This window comes from Chiroxiphia lanceolata, chromosome 31 (genome assembly GCF_009829145.1).
Source record: "Chiroxiphia lanceolata isolate bChiLan1 chromosome 31, bChiLan1.pri, whole genome shotgun sequence".
NCBI classification, from domain to species: domain Eukaryota; kingdom Metazoa; phylum Chordata; class Aves; order Passeriformes; family Pipridae; genus Chiroxiphia; species Chiroxiphia lanceolata.
In genome coordinates, this window is record NC_045667.1 from 683,123 (window position 1) to 706,974 (window position 23,852).

Consider the following 23,852-nt stretch of genomic DNA (forward strand, 5'->3'; position numbering starts at 1 on the left):
CCAGGGCACCAACTTTCCTCCTGGGCTCCCCCCCGGTTTCCCCACTCATCTCCCACCCTCCAGGAGACCCCCAGCCCCCTCCCCAGCCCCCCAACGCTGGGCCACTGCTCCGCTCTTTATTTGGGGTCACAGCACCCCAGAACCAACACAGGATGGAGGGAGGGAGGGGCAGCACCCCTTGCCTCCCCTGGGGGATCAAGGTGTACCCGGGGGGGGTCCCAGAGGGGTCCCCGGGATTTGGGGGGGTCACCGGATGGCAATGAGCCCCACATCCATTAGCTTCTGGATCTTCTGGGCGATTAGAGGGTTCTTGAGGTGCCTGGGGGGAAACCGGGGATCAGCATGGGCATGGGGGGACCCAAGGATGGGCGGGGATGCCTGGGACCCCCCTTGGAACACCCCTCCACATCTTGGGGACACCCACTGACACACCTGGGGACATGCTAGGCAACCCTGGGCAACCTCATGGAGACTCAGTGAGCTGTGAGAGATGGGCAATGACACCCCATCAGACCTTGGGGACCTCCAGGATGACTTCAGAGAGAGTTGGGGACCCCCCCACACAGCTGCAGAGGGCTGGGTGTGGCTCCAAGGCTCAGTGAACACCACAGGGTGGCTGCTAACATCCCAGAAAATTCCCCCGGGACTCACTCGCTGAGGGCCTGGGGGTCCTTCTGCATCTGCTCGAGGATGAGGCGCATGGCCGGGTCCCCCATGATCTGCTGCACCTCGGGGTCGGCGAGCGCCCGGCGCCGCAGCTCCTCGGGGGGCTCTGAGCGCTGCTGCTGCGCCCGCAGGCACCGCCGCTGCCCCTCTGCCGCCTCCTGGGGGACACACGGGGCAGCGTGGCGGGTCACAGGGGTGTTGTAACCCCAGGCAGCGCTGCCGCCACCTCCTGGGGGGCAGGGCGGGGGGCACAGAGATCAGGGGGGTTGGTTCACAGGGGACGCTCTAACCCCAGGCAGTGCCACTGCCCCTCCACTGCCTCCTGAGGGTGACAGGGATCACAGAGGGGCACATGCGGGGGGTCACAGGAGTCAGGGGCGGTCACAGGGGGTGCTGCACACCCCCGGGTAGCGCCACTGCCACTGTGCTGCCTCCTGGGGATTACAGGGGGCTGGGGGGCCACGGGAGTCACAAATTGCTGTACTCTCAGGTCCTGCAGTGCCACTGGGGGGCCCGGGTAGGCAGGGGCTCAGAGGTGGTCACAGGGGTCAGCAGGGGCTCAGGGGGTTGCGGGCTCACCTTGCAAGTGGGGTCGAGGTCCAGGGCACGCTGATAAACCTCCATGGCCTTGGTGTAGTCGCGCATGGCCTCGAGCGCCGCCGCCTTCCGCGTGTAGCCCTTGACTGGGGGGGGCAATGCACACAGATACAGGTGAGAGAGGAAAATGTGGGTACAGGTGAAGGAAGGAGAAAGGAGTACAGGTACAGGTAGAGACGGCTGAAGGCAAAGCAGCGAAAGGGCAGGGCCTAGCCCCTCCAGTGCCCCCCCATGTTCCCCACTCACTGAAGGTGGGCTCCAGGCGAATGCACTCCTCACAGTCCTGTGGGAAAAAGCAGATTCAGAGGCATACCCCTATACCCTCAGACCAGCCCCAGGACCCCTCCTACCCCCCCAAGTCAGCCTCCAACCCCTCAATTCAGCCCCCTGGCACCCCCAGCCCTGTACCTTGAGGGCGAGGGGGAACTCGAGCAGTTTGGTGTAGCAGGCGGCACGGTTGCTGTAGAGCCGAGCCTCATTTGGGTTGCGTCGGATCGCCTCGCTGTAGTGCCGCATGGCCTGGGGGTAATCCCCTAAAACGGGACACCCCCCCGCCTGCTGTCACAGGGTGCCCCCCAGACGCAGGGCGGGGCCCCCCCAGCCCACCACAGCGCCCCCCCACCTCGCTGGAAGCACTCGTTGCCCTTGTTCTTTTCCTCCAGCGCCAGGTCGGGGTCAATGTAGGCCAAGCGCTCCTGCTCCTTCAGGATCTTCTCAGCCTGTGGCAACAATAAGGGGGTTCGGGGGGAGCCCAGGAGGGCTGCCCTCCCTCCCTCCGCACCCCCCACGTCACCTGCTGACACTTCTTGAGCACATCGGGTGTGCGGTGCTCAGCCAGGGACTTGTTGTAGAAGTGGATGGCGTCCTTGTACCGCTCCTCGCGCAGGTAGGAATTCCCGATTCGTGCGTACGCCCTGGGGGAAATGGGGGGTCGGGGGGTGATTTGGGGGGAACCAGAGAGGATACCCCTGGTTCCAAACCTCCCAACTCACTTGGCGATCTGCCGGTAATCCTCTCGGTTCTCCCGTCCCAGCTCGATGGCGCGTTCACACAGTGCCCGGCACCGCTCGTAGTCACCCGTCTCAAAGTACACGGCTGTGTTTGGGGGCAGGTTTGGGTTAGGGTTTGGGGGGTTTTGGGGTTTGGGAGGTGCTCAGGGGGGATCGAGGGGTCACGCACCCGCCTGGTTGGTGACGTAGGTCATATTGGTGGGGTCTAGCTGCTCAGCTCGGGTGTAGTGTTCCAGCGCTGCTGGGAACTCCTTCCGCTTGTAGGCGGCATTGCCCAGCTCCTTCTCCCGCTGTGCCTGATGGAGGGGGGTCACCCTAAAACTGGCTGGGACCCCCCAAACCCTAAAAGCTGCTGTCCAGACCCCCAAAACCTGGCCAGCTCCTGCTCCTGCTGAGCCTGGGGGGCGGTGTCGCCCCAAAACTGGCTGTGACCCCCTCCCAAACCCCAAAACCCGCTCACCCGTCACCCAGCTTCTTCTCCTGCTGTCCCTGATGGAGTAGATCATGTCAAAAGTGGCTTGGACCTCTCCAAAGGTTGGCCAGCCCCTCTATCATCCCACTACTTCCCCTGCTGCACCTTCTACAGGGAGATCACCCCAAAACTGGCAGGAAGCCCTCATCCCCAAACTTGGTTGAGACCCTCCCTGAATCCCAACTCCTCCCCCAGCACCACAAAACCTGCTCCTAAATCCCCTAACCCTAACCCCCTCACCCACAAACCTGCCTTACAGCCCCCCCGAACTCTCCTCAGCTGCCCCAAACCTGCCCACCCGCCTTGTCTATCATGATGCTCTTCAGATGTGCAGGGGGGTTGCGTGTCCTCAAAACACCTCCCTCCCCTCCTTATGGGTTTTGGGAACACCCCCTCACCTCCTGCTTGTTCTGGGGGAGCTCCTGGGGTGGTGGGGGCTGGGCAGGGGGTGGGGGGGGTGGGGGGGGCGGGGAGGGGGCCTCCTCCTCCTCCTCGGCCCCGCTCAGCTCCACCCCCAGCAGCACACTCAGCGTCGTCATCACCCGGGGGTCCTGCAGCTTCCTGGCGGGAGGGGCAGGGGTGCGTGGGGAAGTGCCCCAAAATCCACATCCCGATATCCACCGGGGGGGCTGCATCCCGAAATCCGCACCCCGACATCCCCCAAGGGGGCTGCACCCCAAAATCTGCACCCTGGCCCCCACCCTGGGGGTCCTGCACCTTCTGGGGGGGCAGGGGAACATTGAAGGGGGTGTCCGGAAATCCACACCCCGACACACCGTGGGGGGGCAGCACCCCAAAACCTGCACCCTGACCCCCACCCACGGGCCCTGCTGCTTCCCTGAACTCCCCAAAATGAGCTAACAACCCCCAGTCTCCCAAATTCAGCCCTACATACCCGCCCTGTCCTACCCCAAAGCCACCCCAAACCCCTTCCTAGCCCCACCCCAGTCCTCCAGAGCCCCCTCCCAGCCCACCCTGGCCCCGCAAGGCCCATTCCCAGCCCACCCAGCCCCCCCGAGGCCCATTCCCAGCCCCCCAGGGCCCCCCGAGGCCCAGCACTGACGCCCCGAGCTGCCCCGGGTCGCTGCGCAGCGTCTCCAGCAGTCGCCGGTACTCGGGGTCCCCCAGCAGCGCCCGCGTCCGGGGGTCCCCCTCGAGTCGTGCCAGCAGGTCAGGGGCACTGAAGGGGTTCAGCAGTTTCCGCTCTGAAATTAGGTCAAGGACCTTTACAGGGACTCCAAATAACCTTCCTAGGATGCCCAGTCCCATTCTGAGAACCCCAAAAACTCCCCACACCCCCTCCCAGGGACCCCAAACCCCTCAGGGCCACCCAAAGCCTCTCCCAGGGACCTCCAAACCTGCTCTGGGACCCGCAAGCAGCCTCCCCAGCCACTCCTCCACTCCCTGCAGCCCCTCCAGCCCCGTGTCAGCCCGCCCCTTCCCAGGCCCAAACCCCCCAACCCCTGTCAGGCCACTCTCAGAGCCCCGCTGAGCCCCCCGTACCTGCCAGCCGCGTCTCCACCCCGCGCAGGCCCTGCAGCAGCTGCTCGTTCCCGGGGTCCCGTGCCAGCCCCTCCTCATACGTGGCCTTGGCCTCCTCCAGGCGCTGCAGGAACTCCAGCGCTGCCGCCTTCCGTGAGTACCCCTGGAAAAGGGAGCAAAGAGGGACCCCACGGTCAGACCTTCCCCCCCGGAAAAGGGGAGCAAAGGGGGACCCTTGGTCAGACGCCCCCAGGGGAACCCTGACCCCTGCCACACAGGAGACCCTTACACCCCACCATCAACGACTACCCTTGGGAGACAGGCAGACCCCTATGGTCAGACCCCCTGGGGCCCCCCAGGGTCAGAGCTCTCAGGGCCCCCCCAGCAACCCCCCACCTTGGCCCAGTCAGGGCGCAGCTCCAGCGTGCGGCAGGCGTCGGCCAGGGCACGGGTGTAGTCCCCGAGCCGCGCGTAGGCGGCCGAGCGGTTGCTGAACAGGACGTGGTTGTTGGGGTCCCGCGCGATGGCGGCCGAGTAGTGCCCCACGGCTGCCCCCACGTCCCCCGCCGCCAGCGCCCGGTTCCCCCGCTCCTTCAGCTCCTGAGCCTGCGGGACACGGAGGGAAGGCACGGACCACGGGGAACGGGAGAGTGCGAGGAAGAGGAGAAGGGAGACGAGGAAGGAGAAAGGAAGGGCGTGAGGACGAGTATGAAAGGGACGAGGAGGAAGAAAAGGAGGGCAGAGGAGCAGGCAGAAGAAAAACAAAGGACCCGGAGCAGCAAGGTGCGAGAAAGACGAGAAGGATAAAGGGGTGAGAGAGAAGGGGCACGAGGAAGAAGAAAAGTGAGAGAACCAAGAAGGGACGAGGAAGAAGAGGGGCGTGAGGAAGGCGAAAAGATGAAGGAAAGTAAAGGAGAGATGGATAGGGAGGAAGAGAAACAGAAAAACGTGAAGATGGAGCCGGGGCCCCGGGCCCCCAAACAACGGGACACCGCCCTCCAGCCCCTCCCCGCCTCCTCAAGGACCCCGAAACCCCCCGGAAACTCCCTTTGCTCTCAGCTCCCCCTAGGTCCCGCTCGCCACCCTCCCGGGACACCTCAAGGACCTCCAGACAGCGTGAAACTGCTCCGAGCCCCTCAGGGCTCCCCGATCCCCCTCGGAGCGCCCCGACTCCGGTCGGGGCCTCCAATCCCCTCAGGGACGCCCAGGGCCCCCCGGTCCTCCCCAGGGTCCCCCGGCCCTCCTCAGGCCCCCTCCCCAGGATCCCCCCGACCCAGACCCAACCCTGGGACCCCCTGGCACGCCCCGCAGGTTCCTCCGCCTGCCTCTGGGACTCCCAGGACCCTCCGGACCCTCTCATCCCCCCCAAACCTCCTCCATGGCCGCAACTCCTCTCGCGCCGCTCCCGCGCCGCCCTCTGGAAGCTGCTAGAAACCCTCGGCCCCACCCCTCGCGCCCCATTGGCCGTCGGTCCCGCCCGCCCGCCCCCGCGCGCGCTCCAATTGGCCGCCGCCCGACCTTCCGCCTTCCCATTGACCACCGGGAGAAACGGTGCCCGCCCCCCTCCGGACCCGCCCCCGCCGGAAGCCTGCAGCGGGTCCCGCCCCTTCCCGCTCCCATTGGCCGCGGCGCCCAGTGCCGGTTGCCCATTGGCCTCGCCCCGCGCTCCCTTCTGGAATTTTCCACTCTCCATTGGCTGCGAGTGACGCCTATCGGGGGGGAGGATGTGGGTGGGTGGAGGGGGGAATGCTCCCCCTGGCGGCGCGGAGGTCTGGCTGCCGAACGTGTCTCCAGGGGGAGCGAGGGGCGGGGTTTGCACGGGGGCGGGGCTTGCACACGATTCCCCCCCACACCCCCCCGGAGGCCGAAGGGAGTCAGGTGGTCCCTGGTGGTGGGAAGGGGGGTGTTGAGTGACACACGTGTGACCTTGACAGGACTCAGGCATGATCCCCCTCCCCTGACACAACCCCCCCCCCAGCCTTCGTGCAAGGCCTCATACCCCCCACAAACTCCCCATTGCTCATCCTACCCCAGGGTATCCCTGTGTCACCGCCACCTCATTACTCTCAGTGACCCCATATGACCATCCCCCAACTGCGCCCCTTCCCTCAAGACCCCTTGTGTGAACGCCCCCAGGTGACAGCTCCCCACCCCATCCCACGGGAAAGAGGCGCTGGCAGGAAAAGGAGCCGCTGGGTTTATTTGGGGGTCAGGGTTCCCCTCGGCCCTTTTGGGTCGATTTTTCCTGATTTTGGTCCTTTTTCCCCAAATCCAACAGCAGGGGCAGGGGGAGGGGTGAAGGCACCTCGCGGGGGGAAGGGAGGGGGCACAGACCCGGGAGGGGGGCAGCAGGGGACCACCCTGACCCCGAGTCCCCTCTGCCTCCACCCCCCAGGCTCTGTCCAGGCCTGGGGTCCTCCTGGAGATCCTGGAGGGATCGAGGCTGTCGGGTCCGTCCCTCTCCCCAATCCCATTCCTGCACCAAATCTGCCGTTTTCCCCCCAAAAAAGCCGCGGTGCCAAAAAAACACCTTAAAAAAGCCAAAATGCCCCAAAAGGGAAACGGGGGAGGTGCAGGGCGACCCCTCTCCTCGACTCCCCGGCGGGTCCCTCCAAATGTCCTCAGAACAGGGGCAAGCAACCACAGCCCCAGAGGGGTCCCCAACACGTGGGGTTTCCCAGGAGGAGGGACCCCCCCATCAGGATCCCCCATCCCCTTCACCACCGCCATGGGGCACCTGCCCCCCCCGGTACCCCCGAGCGCTGGGGAGGGGCAGCGGGGGCGGCGGAGGGGGGTACACGGTGCGTATTCCGCCCTCGTCGGGGGGCCGCAGGGGCCGCAGCGGCAGCCGCCCCGCTCTGCTGATTTTAGGGGGCGGGGGGGGTGCCCCTCCTCGCCCCCCCCGCCTCCTCCTCCTCCTCCACCATCCTCCCAGCACCCCCAGGATCACCCCGGCAGCTGCCGCTGCCGACGCCCCCAGAGCCGCGGCCGGGGGGAGCGCGGTGGGGGTGTCCCCGGCTGGTGCACCGGGAGAACCGGGAGGGGGGTCCCCGGCCCCAGCGCGGGCCTGTGTGCAGAGTGGGGGGGCGGCGGGGGGCTCGAGGGCCGCGAGGCACACGCGGTACGGGGCACGGGGCTGCAGCGCCCGCACCACATACTCTCCCCGCTCCCCCCGCACCAGCGTCTCGGTCACGGCCCCCCCTCCGGGCCGCAGCCAGCTCAGCCGCAGGGATGCGCCGGGGGGGGCCGGTGGCCACCGCACCCGCAAGGCCCCCCCCGGCGCCGCCTGCACCCACAGCCCCGGCGTGGCCGCAGCCCCTGGTGAGGCGGCCACGGCGCCATTTGAAGCCGCTGGGGACACGGCTGCGATGCCGGGGGAAGCCCCCCCGGCCCCTGCGGCGGGGGTGTCGCAGGCGTCCATCTCCCCCTGCAGCTCGCCCACCGGCAGTCCCCGCAGCCGCGCGGGTGCCTGGCACAGCAGCCCGCGCACCTCGAGGCGCGGCGGCGCGCGCCGGCGCAGCCAGTCCCGCAGCCAGGCCAGGTTGCAGCCGCAGAACCAGGGGTTGTTGCGCAGCCCCAGGTGGCTCAGGCTGCCCAGGTCATCAAAGAGCCCCCTTGGCAGCGTCGTCAGGTTGTTGTCCGACAGGTCCAGTCGCTCCAGCGCCCTCATCCGTGCCAGTGCACCGGCTGGCACGTGGCTGATGGCGTTGGCGGCCAGCGAGAGCCGGCGCAGCCGCGCACGAGGCAAGTTGGCCGGCGGGGCCGCGAGCGCGTTGCGGCCCAGCGAGAGCTCGCTCAGGTTGCCAAGGCGGCTGAAGGTGTCGTCGGCCATGCGCTGGTTGGCCAGCAGGTTCCCGTCCAGCACCAGGCGCCGCAGCGCCGGCAGCCCCTCGAAGGCGCGCAGCGGGATGGTGTGGATACGGTTGTCGTCCAGGCGCAGCTCCTCCAGCGCCGGCGGCAGCCCGGCCGGCACGCTGCTCAGGTGGTTGCGTGACAGGAAGAGGAGGCGCAGGCGGCGGTTCTCAGCGAAGGCGTCCTCCTCGATGCCGGCTGCCGACACCGAGTTGTCATCCAGGTGTAGGCGCTCGAGCAGCGGTGCCCGCGCCAGCGCCCGCCGGCACAGCCCGCGCACGTTGTTCTCCTGCAGATGCAGCTCCCGCAGCGCCGGCGGCAGGTGTGCCGGCAGCTGCTCCAGCGCGTTGGCGTACAGGTAGAGCACGCGCAGGGCCGGCAGCCGGCCCAGCCGCGCCGGGATCCCCGCGTCACCAATCCGGTTGTTCTGCAGGAATAGGGTGGTGGCGCCGGGCGGGAGCCCCTCAGGCACGGCCGTCAGCCCCCGGTCGTTGCAGTAGACGCGGCCGCCGGCGCAGCGGCACACGGCGGGACAGGCCGCAACAGCCGCGATGGCGACGAGGACGACAGCGGTGACAGCAGTCAGGCGCCGGGGCGGCCCCCCCCGCGGCGCCCAGGGCGGGGGAGGGAGGTGGAGGAGGGGGGAAGGGGGGGCCATGGGTGGGTGGGGGGTCCTGTGGGTTGGGGGGAGGTGTCAGGACAGTGGGATGGGGACGCACCCTGAAGGACCCGGGTGCTGTGACCCAGCCCCACGCTGATCCCATATATAGGGCAGGTGCCCCTGCCTCAGCACCCCTTCATCATAGGGGACCCAGAATGCCCACCCTGACCCCATAAAAAGGGCAGAGACACCCCTCTCTCCCATTATTGGGCACCTCCTCAACATTATAGTTTGCAGACCCCTTCAAGCCCCTCCCCTGTAGGAGATTCCCCTGACCCCATACCCAGGGTAGGGACCCCCCCGGCCCCCACCGTCATAGGGGGGCCCAGGCGACGAGGTGTGGTGGGGTAGGGCCCTACCTGGGTCCACCTCGGTCCTCGTGCAACGGTTGTTCCCGTGCGATAGGTCCTCGTGCGAGGTCAAGGCTACCGGTGCCGGTTCTCCATGGCCCCCCCCCCCTGCCGGGGGGGCCGCTTTCGATGGGGAGGGAGCGTGAGCCGTGGGGTCCTCATGCGACAGCCCCCCTCGTGCAAAACCTGCCAGGACCCAGGTGTCCGGGCCCCCCCTGGGTGCCAATTACCAACGTTGCTAACGAACCCCTCCCTCGTTAGCAGCATCTCATTAGGGGACCCCCCCGGGACCCTTGTGCCCCAGGGTCCACCTTGCGTCAGCCCCGGCCTCGCACAAGGGGTCACATGACCCGCCCCGCAGGAGGAGACCCAGGTGATGCCCCCCCATGAACACCCCTGTAAGCCCCAGATACCCCGGTCCTCCCTGGGGTCTGAGGGGGCTCAGGGGAGTCCTGGGGGCCCTATGGAGGTGGGGGGTCGCTCTCCTGAATGCCGGAGTCCTGCGCCCCGGGCTGGAGCATCCCTGGATACCGGGGGGTGGGATGGGGGGTTTTGGGGGTCTGAGGGTGCTGGTGGGAGGCGCGGGGTCTCGTGGGTGGGGGGTCAGGCCCGCGGATGCCTAGGTTCCTCTCCCACCCCCGCCCTGGATGGTCTCTTCTCCCGGCTGGAGCATCCCCGGCTACCGGGAGGGTTTTGAGGGGGCTCCAGGGGGGCTGATGGGATTTGGGGAGGTTGGGGGGGTTCTCATGGCGGCGGGGGGTCATGCCTGGGTGTCCTCCTCTCTCCCGGACGCCTGGGCCCCTCCCCCTGGCTGGAGCATCCCTGGGAAGTCGGGGTGGGGGAGGGGGAATCGCGGTTTTGGGGCCTGGGGTGTTCGGAAGGGTTTTGGAGGGGGGTGTCTCTGCGGGAGAGTGTCGCTCCGGGGGTCCAAGGGCGGAGACGGGCCCCACTCCGGCCGACCGGCCCTTCCCCCGGGCTGGAGCATCCGCGGGTACCGAGGCGGGTGGGGGGTCTGGGGGTGTCGGGGGCGTTGGTTTTAGGGGGGTCCCGAGAGCGCGGTGGGGATCAGGGAGCCCTTACCGGGTCGGTACCGGCGCGTGCGGGCCCGGCGGCGGCGGCGGCTGCGGGCGTGGGAAGGCGGCGGCTGCGGGGGGGCCTGGGGGGGCCGGGCCGGACCCGCCCCCCCGGTGAGGGGGGACCCGGCGGGGCCTGAGGGAGGCCGGGCCGGGCCCACCCCCCAGTGCGGAGGGACCCGGGGCTGCGGGTGCGCGTGAACGCGGGCCGGGGGTAGAATTCGGGAGGCGGTGCGTTGGCCCATCCCCGCCTCGGTTCCTGGGAAGGAGGTGTGCGGCGGGGGGGGGGGGGCATTCACACCAGGACCCTCCTCCCTCACACGAGGGGTCCATCGTTCCCCGCTGGTGCCTTCGGTAAGGGGGAGAGGGGCGAATTTGGAGACCCCTGGGGGGAGAGGAGTGTTTCTATGGTGCTTTACAGCTGGGAGGTGGAGGGTCCTGGCACCAGGGTGGGCCAAGACCTAGGACGCCCCCTGCCCCCGCTGCCCATGCTGAACGCAGTGGGTCCCAGGGTTCGCCCCCGGCCCCAACCACCCACAACTTCCTTCCCCTCAGTCCCAACTGCCCCCCAGGGGGGTCCCAATACCCTCCCACCCCCTCAACTGCCTCTAACCAACCCCTCCATGCCCCCAAATCCTCCATCCCAAATAAACATGCTCAGCACTGGGGCCGCATCTTTATTGGGGGGCGGGAGGGGGGTCGGGAGGCCACAAGAGGGCCTGTGGGGTTGGGGCCCCATGGCCGGGGGGCGGTGTGAGGCCCCTCGTGGCAGAGGGGTCACTTATAGAGGATGTCGTAGTGGCCGGGGCGGTAGAGGAGGCAGACGCGGGGCTGGGAGCCCTCGGGGAACACGTGCGGGTTCGTGGCGCCGCCCTCGCCCCGGTCCATGTATTCCACCAGGATGGAGACGTGCAGCGCCCGCGCCAGCGCGATGATGTGGATGTGGTCGCTCTCCTTGCACATGGGCTCCACTTCCTGCAGTAGGACAGGGGCCGTATGGGTGTATGAGGGGGCCGGTGGGCACACGAAGGGGTGCGAGGCTGCGCGACACCTCTCGGGGGCTGCGGGGGGCCGTTCGAGAGGCTGAGGGGCAGCACGAGGGGCCGGGGAACAGCGCAAGGCCCCGTGAAAGGCTGGGGGCCGGTGCGAGGCTGGGCGCAGCCTGCGCAGGCATGAGGATGACTGACACCACATGAGACCCTCCCCAGACCCCCAGAGTGGTGAGAAGGGTTCTGTGGGGCCCAAGCGGCGCTCATGTGAAAATGTGTGAAGCTGGGAGGGGCCCCAGAAGGTGCTGGGTAGCCCGTGCGAGGCCACGTGACACGGTGTGAACCCTGTGTGAGACCTGCGTGAGCCCCACCCAACCCGTGTGAGCCCCAGGAGCCCACACAAGCCCCTTATGAGGTGTGAGCTCTCTGAGCCCTGTGTGCCCCAAACCTGCTGGCAGAACACCCATGTGCCCCGTGCCAGCCCTGTGTGCCCCCATGCCCCAAACCTGCTGGCAGAACTCCCGCGTGACCCATATGCCCCTGCCATGGTGACAGAACTCGCATGTGCCCCGTGCCAGCCCCGCCTGCACCTAATATGATGACAGAAGTCTTGTGTGCCCCACATGCCCCGTACCTGCTGGAAGAACTCCTGTGTGGCCCCTGTGCCCCACACCTGCTGGCAGAATTGCCATGTGCCCCTGCTGTACTGACAGAACTCTCATGTGCCCCGTGCAAGCTCCACCTGCCCTGCATGCCCTAATGTGATGACAGAACTCCTGTGTACCCCACATGCCCCGTACCTGTCAGCAGAGCCCCCACGTGCCCCTGTGCCCCTGCTATGGTGACAACTCCTGTGCGCCCCATGCCAGCCCTCTGTGCCCTAAGGGCACGTGTGTGCCCCTGAAGTGATGACGGAAGTCCTGCGTGCCCCACATGCCCTGTACCTGCTGGCAGAACTCCTTGATGCTGCGGCCACCCTCGAGGAACTGCTCAAAGAAGCGGCGGTGGCGCTGGAGGCAGCCCGAGGTGAGCAGCCGCAGGTAAACCACCAGGTAGTCCGAGGTTGCCGGCTCGTTGAAGGCCGCCAGCAGCTCCGGCAGCGGCACCCGGCGCTCCACGCGCTCGATCAGCTCCATCAGCTGTGAACGGAAAGCACAGGCGTGTGTGGGGCACACACACACGTGTGTCAGGGACACGGGCACGCGTGTGTGTCACGGGGCACGCACGTGTGTGTCACAGGAACACACACCCAGGTCAGGGGTACACATCCATGAGGGGCACACACACATATACCCCTGGGGCACAAACACAACACACCTGTGTCAGATGCACGTACATGTGTTGGGGGTACACACAAGGGCACACGCCAGGTCACAGGGACCCGCACCCCCCCATGTGCTCCCCGTGTTGTGGATGGCAGACTCAGTGAAGACCCGTGTCCCTTTGCCCCCCACATTCCTGGTGTCCCCCAAGCCCCCGTGCCCACCGTGTTGTGGAAGTCCTCGATGGTGAACTCAGTGAAGCCCTGCGCCACCAGCTCCTCCTTGCTGCGCGCTGACACCTCCTTGAACCTGGGGGGACATCGGGGGGGCCCAGGGGGGCTTAGGGGGCTCAGGGGGGACCCAAAGGGGTTTGGGATGTCCAGGGGGGCACCCGAGGGGTCGTGGAGGGGCCCAGAGGGGACTATATCATTGAGGAGGAACAACCCAGGGGTTGGGGGGGGGGGCAGGGGTCCAAGGGAGCTAAGGGGGTAGGGAGCAAGAGGTCTGAGTGGGAGCATCGTGCTGCAGGGTCCTCATGAGGGTACAGGGGTGCCCGGGGAGGCTCTGGGAGTGCTGTGGGGGATCCGGGGGTGCTGTGGGAATAGTATGAGGGGACTCTGAGGGTTCCCAGGGTGTCCCTGGGGGGAGTCCAGGGGGCTCTGGGGGTCCGCACCGCTGCAGCTCCTGCCCATCCTCCAGCAGAGCCTCCAGGTGGGCGAAGCCAAAGGCGCGGTAGAAACAATTCCCGTCTGGACGTGTCTTCCGGATGTAGGAATATTTCTGGAGCAGGTCCTGGGAGGCAGAGGGGGCGTGGGGACACTGTGGGGGCGGGGGAACACCCCCTGGGAGATCTGGGCTGCTTCCAGGCCTGTGCTGGTGTCCCAGAGTAGCTCCCAGTCCCATAGTGGTACTATTCCCAGAACCACACTGGTGTCCCAGTATCTCCCAGTGCTGCACCTTGATCTTCTCCTGATACACATGGTCATCCTCGGCATATTCCTTGTAGAGCTCCGAGAGCTCCAGGCGCTCTGACACCAGCGGGTTCTGCACCGCAATCTAGGGGGCAAGACTGGAGGGGGTCAGGGACTGGGGGAGGACTGGGGACCCCCACGGGGGGTTGGGGAGGTTTGAAGACCTCCGTGGGGGTTTCGGGGCAGACTCTGAAGGGGTTTAAAGGAGGGTTTTGTGAGGAGTTCTGAGGGGTCGGGGGTTTCCTCACCTCCTGCTGGATCCGGTCCTGCTGCGCCATGATCGCCTCGTCGTAAGCCAGGCAATTCACGCCTAGGGGGATATGAGGGGTCAGGGGGAGCCCAGAGTGGCTCCACAGCTCCTCAGGGGGGTCTGGGGAACGGGGACGCCTCCCGAGTGGGTCCTGGGGATAAGGCGGGGGCCATCAGGAGCCCGGAGAGGGATGGAGGGGGTCTTGGGGGTGGTGGGAGGGGGGGGTTAGGGTGGGGCATCGCGGTGGGCGGGGGGAGGGGGGCCGAGGCTATAGAGGCCCCCCCGGGGGGAGCGGGGAGATCCCGGGTCGAGGGTCCCGGGCCGCAAAACCGGGGGGCGTAGGGGGCCCCGGAGAGGCCTGTCGGTACCGTCCGCGTCGCTGCCGCCGAGCGGCTCCGGCTGCGGCTGCTGAGGTTCCTCCGCCGCCATCGCCGCCCTGACCGCGCCGCTTCCGGGGCACCGCCCGCCGCTTCCGGGGCACCTGCCGCGCCGCTTCCGGGGCACCGCCCGCCGCTCCCGGGGCGCCGCCGCTACGCCCGGCACTGGCAACAGGCTCCGCCCACGGAGGCGGCCCGGGAGCCGCGTGGCTCCGCCCCTGCAAACAGGCCCCGCCCCGCGGCGGAGGCCGTGCCCCTGTCAGGGAGCGCACCTGGCCCAGTTGTGGGTGGCGCAGGTGACCCTCAGTTTGGGAGGTACAACGGAAATTTTGGCAGTTCTGCCCCTCGAGAGGGAAGCGCGGAGCCCCGGGGTCTGAGGGGCAGGTGAGGGGCTGCCCCAGGCAGGTGTTAACCAGAAAGACCTTCCTGTCCTGTCGCCTTTGGTTTGGCAGTGATCTTAGGACTCATTAAATTTTGGAGTCAAGGAGTGGTACTGGGAGCAGTGGGACAAAGTGGGAGCACTGGGGGGAGGAAAGGAGTGTACTGGGAGCTGTGGGATGAACTGGGAGCACTGCAGGGGGGGGAGCGTCCGAAGTTTTGCTGAATTTTACGGCAGTGTGGCAGATGCGGCTGTTCAACAGCGGTGCTTTAGGGCAGAGTGGCGCACGCTGCGGTGGCAGCATGTTTTCTGGGCAACAAAAATAAAAACTTGGAGTTTCTCCCACCCTGGATTGTGTCAGCGACTCTTTCCCCTCAGATTCCCACCTCTCATGCGTTGTTCCCTCCTTAGGCGTGAACGACCAGGGTGAGGAGCGGCCCTCAGAGGTCAGAGGGGAGCGGCCAGGGGGGACAATCCCGCGGGGGGGTGGTCTCCCGAAGAACAATGGTGGGAGCACCTTGCGTGGGCTGGGGGAGCTCCTGGATGCACCTGGAAATGGAGTTTTGCTGGAGGAAGGTGCCAAGGAACGAGCTCTGTGCTGAGGAGCAGCGCAGGCGAGGGGACCAGCACCAGAGCAGGAGGGGCAGCGTGGGGGGGGGGTAGAGGAGGGCTGTCTCCTTTCAATATCATCTTCCCAGTGGTCCTAGTCCCTCCCCAGTGCATTCAGTGACTGCAGAAAGAAGGCAGGTTTGGGGGAAAAGGGGTTTAAATTGCAGAAAAAGTCATTTGCCAATATTGTCTGTGTTTAAATTGAAGGGGAAATCCCTCGAATTGTGATTTTAAGGATATCAACTGAAAGGGTGAATGAAAGGAAAACTGAAGTGGCGCATCTGAAAAGTCACTGGATGCCTTCACAGAGATTTAGGGGGCTCCTGGACACTGCTTTCCACCCATACTACCTTCAAAACACCCCTGGCAATTCCTAAGCTGGCACCCCAGCCCTCCCTCCATCTCCGGGCTGTAAGCCCTTGCTGACTACTTGCAAACCTGGGGGTCTGTAGCCATCATCAACACAGAGCAGCTTCACCTGAGGACCGATAACAGTTGTGAAAAAATGCCAAGCTGCAGTTGAGATGATCAGGAGATCCCAAAAGATGTAAGGCTCCTAAGGGAAATAAAAAAAAAAATAACAAATTACAAAAGCACCTTACCAACACAGCACACCAAATTATTAAATTTTAAAAACCCTGCATTTGAGTGTAATCCTCTTCATTGCCATATATAGCTCTGACCTCACATGAGAACCCACCTTCTGACTGTGCTCCTCCAGCCTCTTCTGTTTATCTCTGCTTTACATCCAGTCCCTCTGACGCTGCAAAGAAATGAGGTAGCAAAGTCAGCCATATAGACAGGGGGACCTTAACTGCTGCCCAATTGTCACTTCTCTTTAGACAAGCCCTCTGGGGTCCAAAGACCACCTGCACAAACAAGCACTGCCTTAACTTTAAGGCCCTGCCCTGAGTGGCTGAGCCTATCCACAGGGTAACCGCAAAGTCTCCTTTCTACTCCACCTACCCCCAACTCTACACTGCAGGGCAGAGCAGTTCCAGGCCCAACACCAACTCCAGTGACACATTTCCAGACAAGTGCTGTGCTGTGACGAGGAGAGAGAACTCTGAGAAAGGAACGACGCCAAAATGGACGTGCTGCCGCACGAGAAGACGGAGGATACGGCGAGACTGAACGCAGGAGGCTCTGAGGAGCCTCAAAAGACACTCTAACAGAATGGTCTGGGACAAGAACTGCCCACAAAATTGCTAAGATGGATGGGAGACAATGCTATGTTCAGAATCTTCTTGGATTCTCACAAGTCCCGGGCAGTTACAAGGGATGACTGCACGGCACAGCCACCGATACAAACTGTAAGGAGGCTGTAAAAGACACCTGACCTGACACTTCTCAGATGCGATTCCGATGCATGTCCAAGCTAGCGAGCCAAAGAACGGATGGTATGGGCACTGGGCTGGGCAGTGCAAAGGTTCAAGACCCTAGGAATGATGCCTTGGCATCAAAGATAAAACCTTTGAGGGCAGAAAGCAAAGACACGGTGACTGTGAATTGTAAGACCCGAAACACAGACTGGACAAAGGACACGACACAGACCTGAACTGCTCTGCCCTGCACATCCTGCTCCATGATGAAAAGTAAACTGCTCCTCCTATGCGGGCCAAGGGCCTGTTAGGGCAGACCCTTTCCCCTCTGCTCATTTGAAAATCCCTCCCTCCTAACCGTAACTTTAGACCCAGCTCTCATCCCCTCTCCAGGTGCCAGTCCTCCACTTATCTTTCCCACAGTTGGGGATGTGAATCCATCTTGGCTGCCAAGGAAGGACACCCGGCTGGCTCACAGGGTCCTGTGATCCCTGACTGGGTCGCTGCGAGAAAGAAAACAGAAACTGATGCAAGAGTCGGGCAGCACGTGGGAGATAACCCCACAATTGGCTACTCACCCTCCCCTGAGCCGAGAGGTTCTCGGGCCACTGGCTCCGACCCCAGTCAGAGGCTGCTGCCCTCACCGTGTGCCGTACCTGGGGGAGTGAGAAAAAAAGTTACGGGGTGTTTCTGAAAGTAAGGGAGACCCCAGCACCTCCTCAATACCTCCCTGACTCAACCTCAATGCTCCTCCTTTGCCAAAGGCAGGCAGGATGGCACCTGCAACTGGAAAAGGTCCAGCTTTAATTGATGAGCCTCGCAGGACTAGGAGGTTACTGATGAAGACAGCTGAAGACCATCAAACCTAAACTGGCAGGTGGCTCCGGCCCTCTGAGGCTGCACACATTCTACTGCAAAGTAAAAAAGCCAAAGGCAAATGTACAGACTGAGATGCTGCCTGAAAGGATGGCTTTCCTGGGGGAGCTCCTACCTACCTCTCCTCCACAGTCACCTCTTACCCACAGGGTTCCTGAAGCCTTGGACTGTCTGTTAGAAGGTGGCAGAACCCCTGGAAAACACAGGAAACAAAGCATGTGCACAGATTCACCACAACACCTGGAAAAGACCATCCAGTCCTGTCCCGGAGTCAATGCTCACCTTGCTCACCGGGACTCACGCGGATCACCTCTCCTCCGGCGCCTAGAGCCTCCTGGGCCCAGGGCTCTGCATCTGAAAACAAAGAAAAAACAAACCCAAACAACAAAATCCTTAACACATGGAGTAAATGTGGAGCCAAAAGCCACATCTTTGTGCTGATGTCAGGTGACCATCCACCTTCTTTTAAACCTTCTTTTAAACTCTGCTTTACACCCTGTCTCTCTGACATGAGAAAGAAACAATAACCAAAGTCACCCAGATAGATGGGGAGAGCTCAAAGAGTCTCCCTTCTCTTTAGGCAAACCACCCAGGGTCACTGCCTGCAGCCAAAGACTGCAGCTGCAATCGCACAGAGTATCTGGGGGAAGGAGAGGAAAACTTAAGTGGCACATCTGAAAATTCAGTGGGTGCCTTCACAGGCATTTAGGGGGCTCCTGGACACTGCTTTCCACCCATACTACCTTCAAAACACCCCTGGCAATTCCCTAAGCTGGCACCCCAGCCCTCCCTCCATCTCCGGGCTATAACCCCCCCACTGACTACTTGCAAACCTGGGGGTCTGTAGCCATCATCAACACAGAGCAGCTTCACCTGAGGACTGGATAACACCGGTGAAAAAATGCCAAGCTGCAGCTGAGATGATCAGGACATCCCAAAAGATGCAAGGCTCCTAAGGAAAAGAAAAAAGGATAACAAATTACAAAAGCACCTTACCAACACAGCACACCAAATTATTAAATTTAAAAACCCTGCATTTGACTGTAATCCTCTTCATTGCCATACAAAGCTCTGCTTCTTTGGATGCCAAAGCTGATGCTTCAATAAAGCAGGAATAGCTTGAGAAGTCCCATTCAGTGAAAGAAAGGGAGAGCTCTTATCCCATTGGAAGCCTGGCTGCTGGATGAGCTCACGGGCTCTGATGGGAGTCACATGCTGTGGCTGTCATCTTCTGGGATACCTGAGCGAGGCAGAGACAAACTTAGAGGGCATTTCTAAAGCTGCAGTGGATCCCTGCTCCTCCCGCTGCCTCCCCGACTCACCGAGAAAGCTCCTCTCTCTTCAGCTGCTCCCAAGACCTCCCCTGCAAATGAAAGGGGTAAATGCTCAAACACTGAGCTCTCAAACATTTAGGGATGGCTCACAAGGAAAGCCAAAAACCTCTAAACCCCGTCAGACTGCACGCCGAAGCGTTGCTACACACCGTGAAGTGGACAGCCGGCCGCTGCGAGACAACACGGACTTGGAGGCTCGTGCTGACGTGCTGCCTCATACTGGTTATCTCGGCTCCTTCAGCTTGACCTCTTATCGGATGGACCTGCGGCACCTTCAGCAGGCGGGCAAAGGGTTGTGTATGGCCTAGAAAAAAAATTAAACAGTTACAACATATATGCATAGATTGACCACACAGACAGCATCCTAAAACTAACTCCAAATTCGGTTGGGGAGTAAAACTCTCACCTCGCTCGTCTCCCCGCTGAGCCGCTGCCCCTCGAGACCGATTGGGCCCATCTAGAAAATAAAAAACAAAAAGGCACAAGATAAAGGACTCCTGTGGCTAAAACTGACATCCTGCATCCAACAGCTAATACAACCTTCTTCCCGGGCTGCTTCAGCTTGTCTCGGTCTGGGGTACACTGTGTCCTCTTATCTGAAAAAACCAACAAAAAACAAAGGGTTAGTCAGGTCACCCACATGGTCACTGAGATCTTAACCACTTCAAAGAACTCATTTCCACTGAGCAAGTGAGAACTCTGACCACAGCGTACGAGAATACAAATGACAACCCAGCTTCCAGGCCCTGCTATCCAAGTACCATCGGCTCCACAACACTCAGCTATAATCACTGCACACGAGTTATGTGCACCCGCTCCAGCCGGCGGGACCGTACGGCCACCGGCTCGACTGCCTGAGGTAACTGACAGGTTGATGAGACTGAGCGATATTCTATCTACCCACTGACCCACGGAGCAGGGCAGAGCACTTCCAGGCTGACCCCAAGTGACACACCCTGCACCTGTGATGACACACACCATGTGACACAATTAAGAGAAGAAGGACAAAAAACACAGAGGAGACAAAGGACGTGACACAGACCGGAACTGCTCTGCCCTGCACATGTGAATCCAACAATACAAAGTAAGCCCTTCCTTTGATGTGTCCAAATAACCTGTTACAGGATACCCCTTGCACCAGACTAATTTCAAAAATCCCTCCAGGCCAGGCACTCACTTGCCCCGACTCCCAACCCCTCTCTGGGTCTTTGCCCTGCACTTATCTTTCCGACAGCCAGAGATGTGAATCCATCTTCGATGCAGAGGAGGGGCACCTGGGCTGGCTCAGAGGTTCCTGGCATCGGGAGAGTACTTGGAGTCAGCTGCGAGAAAGAAAACCAGACACAAGGTCTGAGTAGTGTGGCACGTGGCCCCAGCCCCCATGATCCCTCTACTCACTGTGACCGAGTCAGGTCCTCCTGTCACTGCCTCTGACCAGACTTGGACAATGTGCTGTCATCTTCTGGGATATCTGAGCGAGAGACAGACACAATTAGAGGTCATTTCTGAAGCTGCAGTGGATCCCTGCTCCTCCTGCTGCCTCCCCGACTCACCTCCAATGCTTATCTGCTCCCAAAGGTTAGCTGGATGGCACCTGCAATCAAAACAGCTCAGTGCTTCAGTGCTGATCCTTTTAATACTCAGAGATTACCTACAAGGACAGCTCCAGGGGACCAAACTGTGTCCGTCACCTCACTGTGAGTTGGCTTCGGCCCCGTGAGGCTGCGTACATCTCCTGCAAAAAAAACCCAGAGGCAAATGTGAGTACTGCGAGAAAGAAAACAGAAACTGACACAAGAGTCGGGCAGCACGTGGGAGATAACCCCGCAATTGGCTACTCACCCTCCCCTGAGCCGAGAGGTTCTTGGGCCACTGGCTCCGACCCCAGTCGGAGGCTGCTGCCCTCACCGTGTGCCGTACCTGGGGGAGCGAGAAAAAAAGTTACGGGGTGTTTCTGAAAGTAAGGGAGACCCCAGCACCTCCTCAGTACCTCCCTGACTCAACCTCAATGCTCCTCCTTTGCCAAAGGCAGGCAGGATGGCACCTGCAACTGGAAAAGGTTCAGCCTTAATTGATGAGCCTCGTAGGACTAGGAGGTTACTCACAAGGACACCTGAAGACCATCAAACCTAACTGGCAGGTGGCTCCGGCCCTCTGAGGCTGCACACATTCTACTACAAAGTAAAAAAGCCAAAGGCAAATGTACAGACTGAGATGCTGCCTGAAAGGATGGCTTTCTTGGGGGAGCTCCTACCTACCTCTCCTCCACAGTCACCTCTTACCCACAGGGTTCCTGAAGCCTTGGACTGTCTGTTAGACGGTGGCAGAACCCCTGGAAAACACAGGAAACAAAGCATGTGCACAGATTCACCACAACACCTGGAAAAGACCATCCAGTCCTGTCCCGGAATCAATGCTCACCTTGCTCACCGGGACTCACCCGAATCACCTCTCCTCCAGTGCCTAGAGCCTCCTGGGCCCAGGTCTCTGCATCTGAAAACAAAGAAAAAACAAACCCAAACAACACATCCAGTAAACGTGGCGCCAAAAGCTACATCTTTGTGTTGGCGTCTGGTCACGACCCACCTTCTTGCTCTGCTCCTCTGGCCTCTGTTCTGTTCAACTCTGCTTTACACCCTGTCCCTCTGACATGGGAAAGAAAGGATTTACCAAAGTCACCCAGACAGATGGGGAGAGCTCAAAGAGTCTCCCTTCTCTTTAGGCAAACCACCCAGGGTCACTGCCTGCAGCCAAAGACTGCAGCTGCAATCACACAGAATATCTGGGGGAAGGAGAGGAAAACTTAAGTGGCACATCTGGAAAGTCAGTGGATGCCTTCACAGGCATTTAATGGGCTCCTGGACACTGCTGTCCAACCCCGGAAAGAAAGCTTGTACCCTTTGTCCTGTTGCACGAGATTATCCCACGGTTTGGAATGCCTAAGAGCATCTCTTCAGGTGGAGGTTCACACTTTTGTGCACGAATTGTACAAGCAATAAGTAAAGCAGTAAAAGTCAATTGGCAACTGCATACACCCTACAGCCCCCAAGCAAGTGGGCAAGTGGAAAAGATGAACCATTTCAACAAACAGCAAACAGCTAAAATCTGTCAAGAGTCAAATTTGTATTGGTACCAAGCTTTACCTACTGCTTTGTTTTGAATCAGGATCAAATCACAGTCTAAAGAAAAGCTAAATCCATTTGAAATTCTGTATGCAGACCTTATGGAATATTAATAGTGAAGCTTTGGATCAGATAGGCAGGTGATATGTTTATGATTATGTTATAACTGTGAAGAAACAATTAAATAAGAAATCTACTGTGGTGTTGGAAAACCAGACTAAACATCCTGGTTGTAAAGCACATCCATTCGCTTCTGCTGCTTGGGTACACGTTAAGAATTTTTCAGGAGACCCTCTGCAATAAAAGTGAGATGGACCTTTCCAGGTGTTGCTGACCACGTTCACAGCAGTCCAGATAAAAGAACCACCCACCTGGATTCACTACCCCGAGTTCAGAGAGCCCCTGAGAAACCACAGACCTCAGAACCTGTAGGACCAACCACTCTCAAGTTCACCTGACTCTGACTACTGGGATCTAATTGAGTATGGTGACTATAACCTGGGCTGGAGTACTGGAGTGGCCACGGACCCAACCCTATATTGGGCATTCTGGTTCTACGGGAAAAGACTTTTCAATAGATTACAAATGAAACTAATTTTTGTGTTTGTAACTTGATTAAAATAATAGGCTGTGATTTTAACTATACAATTCCAATAACTACTGGGCAATTAATAGAAAACGATTATTTGTTGTATCATGATGTAACTAAATTACAAATAGGAATGGATATCAGTCTCTTTCAGAAGATACTTGAACACCCAGATATAGATAAGGTAGAGCAAGCAAAAGAACATCATCAGTGGGATATTTTTCTGGGATACTCCCCCACAGCCTCTCAAGTGTTCCATTTCCTAATACATCCAACCTTAGTATCGGTAAGTGCCATTGCATTGTTATCGTTACTTGATTTATGGCTGTGGTATAAATTAACTACCATAATCAAAAGAGTGCAGATTGTGAGTAATTAATTAATTAAGAGTAATTAAGTACAAGCTAGCTTGTTCCCAACGTTAAATAAACAAATACCTTGCTGTTTAAAAACACAAAAGTCTCCGAGCACTTTTTCGGACCGGGTCTTTCGGCATCACAGCCCAGCTATTACCGAACACTGCCACCGTAATCCCTAAACCGTCACCCAGATCCGGACACCTCTTGAACACCTGCAGCAACGGCGACTCCACCACCTCCCCGGGCAGCCTATTCCAATGCGTGACCACCCAAGTTTTTCCTTCTCTCTAACCCGAATCTCCTCACTCTTATTGTCAGGCCATTTCCCCCGGTCCTCACCGCAGGACAGCGGCTCTTTCCCGGTTCAGACCTCGGCACAGCCACCGAACCGGGCGCGGGTCCGTGGAAGCACTTCCAGATTTTTGTTTTTACCTCACTCCACATCCCCCATCGCGAAGCACCCCGGGAGGGTCCCGGCATTCCCGGTACCGCAAGACCACCCTCGTCCCGCAGCTCCCGCAGGTAGGACGCCGCCACGCCGCCCGTGTCCAGCCCCCGCCGCCCCGGCTCCGCTCCGACTCCCGCCGCCCCGGCTCCGCTCCGACTCCCGCCGCCCCGGCTCCGCTCCGACTCCCGCCGCCCCGGCTCCGCTCCGACTCCCGCCGCCCCGGCTCCGCTCCGACTCCCGCCGCCCCGGCTCCGCTCCGACTCCCGCCGCCCCGGCCCCGACCGCGCTTCTCCAGCGCGCCCCGCTCCAGCTCCCACCCTAATTCAATAGCAACTCTAAATCCCAAACCAATTACAATACCGGCTCTCATTAACAGCCCTTTTCTCCCGCACGCTCTTCACCCATCCTGATTTTAAGTCAGAGATGCCACTCAAGTGCTGCTGCTCCCAGAGCCTTTATACCGTCTGGGATTGGGCTACTCCCTTTCCCCCAGGGCCTCACGGGAAGGGAGGTGGGCACGGTCAGGGGTATATTAACCCCAGCCTTTGCCCAGGGAGATCATCCAGCAGCTGGGCTTCAATGGGAAAAGAGTTCTCCTGTTCTTTCATTGAATGGGATTTCTTAAGATATTCCTGCTTTATTGAAGCATCAGCTTTGGCATCCAAAGAAGCAGAGCTGTATATGGCAATGAAGAGGATTGCACTCAAATGCAGGGTTCTTCAATTTAATAATTTTATGTGCTGTGTTGGTAAGGTGCTTTTCTAATTTGTTATTTCTTTTCTTTCTTTTCCTTAAGAGCCTT

At 61.0% G+C, this 23,852-nt stretch overlaps 3 protein-coding genes and 2 long non-coding RNA genes across 7 annotated transcripts; all 5 read right to left on the reverse strand.

Moving 5' to 3' along the window:
- Positions 1-102: 102 nt before the first annotated feature.
- STIP1 (stress induced phosphoprotein 1) lies at positions 103-5,717 on the reverse strand. Its single transcript, XM_032713747.1, has 14 exons — positions 5,599-5,717; positions 4,624-4,833; positions 4,249-4,390; positions 3,809-3,950; positions 3,144-3,306; positions 2,443-2,569; positions 2,256-2,358; positions 2,057-2,177; positions 1,886-1,982; positions 1,672-1,796; positions 1,510-1,546; positions 1,246-1,349; positions 652-824; positions 103-319 (listed from the first exon to the last, which is right to left on the reverse strand). The coding sequence occupies exons 1-14, from the start codon at positions 5,686-5,688 to the stop codon at positions 247-249; spliced, it is 1,707 nt and encodes a 568-aa protein (XP_032569638.1). The 5' UTR covers positions 5,689-5,717; the 3' UTR covers positions 103-246.
- A 690-nt stretch (positions 5,718-6,407) lies between these two features.
- Positions 6,408-10,189, reverse strand: LOC116800141 (leucine-rich repeat transmembrane protein FLRT1-like). The gene is made up of 3 exons (XM_032713746.1): positions 10,171-10,189; positions 9,100-9,213; positions 6,408-8,753 (listed from the first exon to the last, which is right to left on the reverse strand). Exon 3 carries the CDS (start codon positions 8,735-8,737, stop codon positions 6,926-6,928), a length of 1,812 nt encoding a protein of 603 aa, XP_032569637.1. The 5' UTR covers positions 8,738-8,753; positions 9,100-9,213; positions 10,171-10,189; the 3' UTR covers positions 6,408-6,925.
- Positions 10,190-10,821: 632 nt separating this feature from the next.
- OTUB1 (OTU deubiquitinase, ubiquitin aldehyde binding 1) lies at positions 10,822-14,130 on the reverse strand. 2 transcript variants are annotated; one of them, XM_032713765.1, is made up of 7 exons: positions 14,004-14,129; positions 13,634-13,695; positions 13,372-13,470; positions 13,088-13,206; positions 12,639-12,723; positions 12,097-12,291; positions 10,822-11,138 (listed from the first exon to the last, which is right to left on the reverse strand). In XM_032713765.1, exons 1-7 carry the CDS (start codon positions 14,062-14,064, stop codon positions 10,941-10,943), a joined length of 819 nt encoding a protein of 272 aa, XP_032569656.1. In that variant the 5' UTR covers positions 14,065-14,129; the 3' UTR covers positions 10,822-10,940. The 2 variants fall into 2 exon arrangements, with proteins under 2 accessions (XP_032569656.1, XP_032569655.1); XM_032713764.1 differs by having other exon boundaries at positions 10,825-11,138; positions 13,088-13,470; positions 14,004-14,130.
- A 1,567-nt stretch (positions 14,131-15,697) lies between these two features.
- On the reverse strand, positions 15,698-23,722 carry LOC116779886. 2 transcript variants are annotated; one of them, XR_004354233.1, is made up of 3 exons: positions 23,411-23,722; positions 16,901-16,978; positions 15,698-15,763 (listed from the first exon to the last, which is right to left on the reverse strand). It is a non-coding gene; the product is annotated as an uncharacterized LOC116779886 (long non-coding RNA). The 2 variants fall into 2 exon arrangements; XR_004354234.1 differs by lacking the exon at positions 23,411-23,722 and adding an exon at positions 22,942-23,018.
- Positions 17,364-18,220, reverse strand: LOC116779889. The gene is made up of 3 exons (XR_004354237.1): positions 18,032-18,220; positions 17,481-17,552; positions 17,364-17,391 (listed from the first exon to the last, which is right to left on the reverse strand). It is a non-coding gene; the product is annotated as an uncharacterized LOC116779889 (long non-coding RNA).
- Positions 23,723-23,852: the final 130 nt, after the last annotated feature.

What these genes read in the sequence shown, in the direction of transcription:
- STIP1 (XM_032713747.1), bottom strand. Translation starts at nt 5,688, where the DNA reads ATGGGGCGCGAGGGGTGGGGCCGAGGGTTTCTAGCAGCTTCCAGAGGG. An exon ending in GGTGGAGACGCGGCTGGCAG is followed by an intron (nt 3,951 to 4,248) that starts GTACGGGGGGCT and finishes ACCTAATTTCAG; the next exon opens with AGCGGAAACTGCTGAACCCC. An exon ending in TCGCCTGGAGCCCACCTTCA is followed by an intron (nt 1,350 to 1,509) that starts GTGAGTGGGGAA and finishes TGCCCCCCCCAG; the next exon opens with TCAAGGGCTACACGCGGAAG.
- LOC116800141 (XM_032713746.1), bottom strand. Translation starts at nt 8,737, where the DNA reads ATGGCCCCCCCTTCCCCCCTCCTCCACCTCCCTCCCCCGCCCTGGGCG.
- OTUB1 (XM_032713764.1), bottom strand. Translation starts at nt 14,064, where the DNA reads ATGGCGGCGGAGGAACCTCAGCAGCCGCAGCCGGAGCCGCTCGGCGGC. An exon ending in AGGACCGGATCCAGCAGGAG is followed by an intron (nt 13,471 to 13,633) that starts GTGAGGAAACCC and finishes CTTGCCCCCTAG; the next exon opens with ATTGCGGTGCAGAACCCGCT. An exon ending in TCGAGGACTTCCACAACACG is followed by an intron (nt 12,292 to 12,638) that starts GTGGGCACGGGG and finishes TTCCGTTCACAG; the next exon opens with CTGATGGAGCTGATCGAGCG.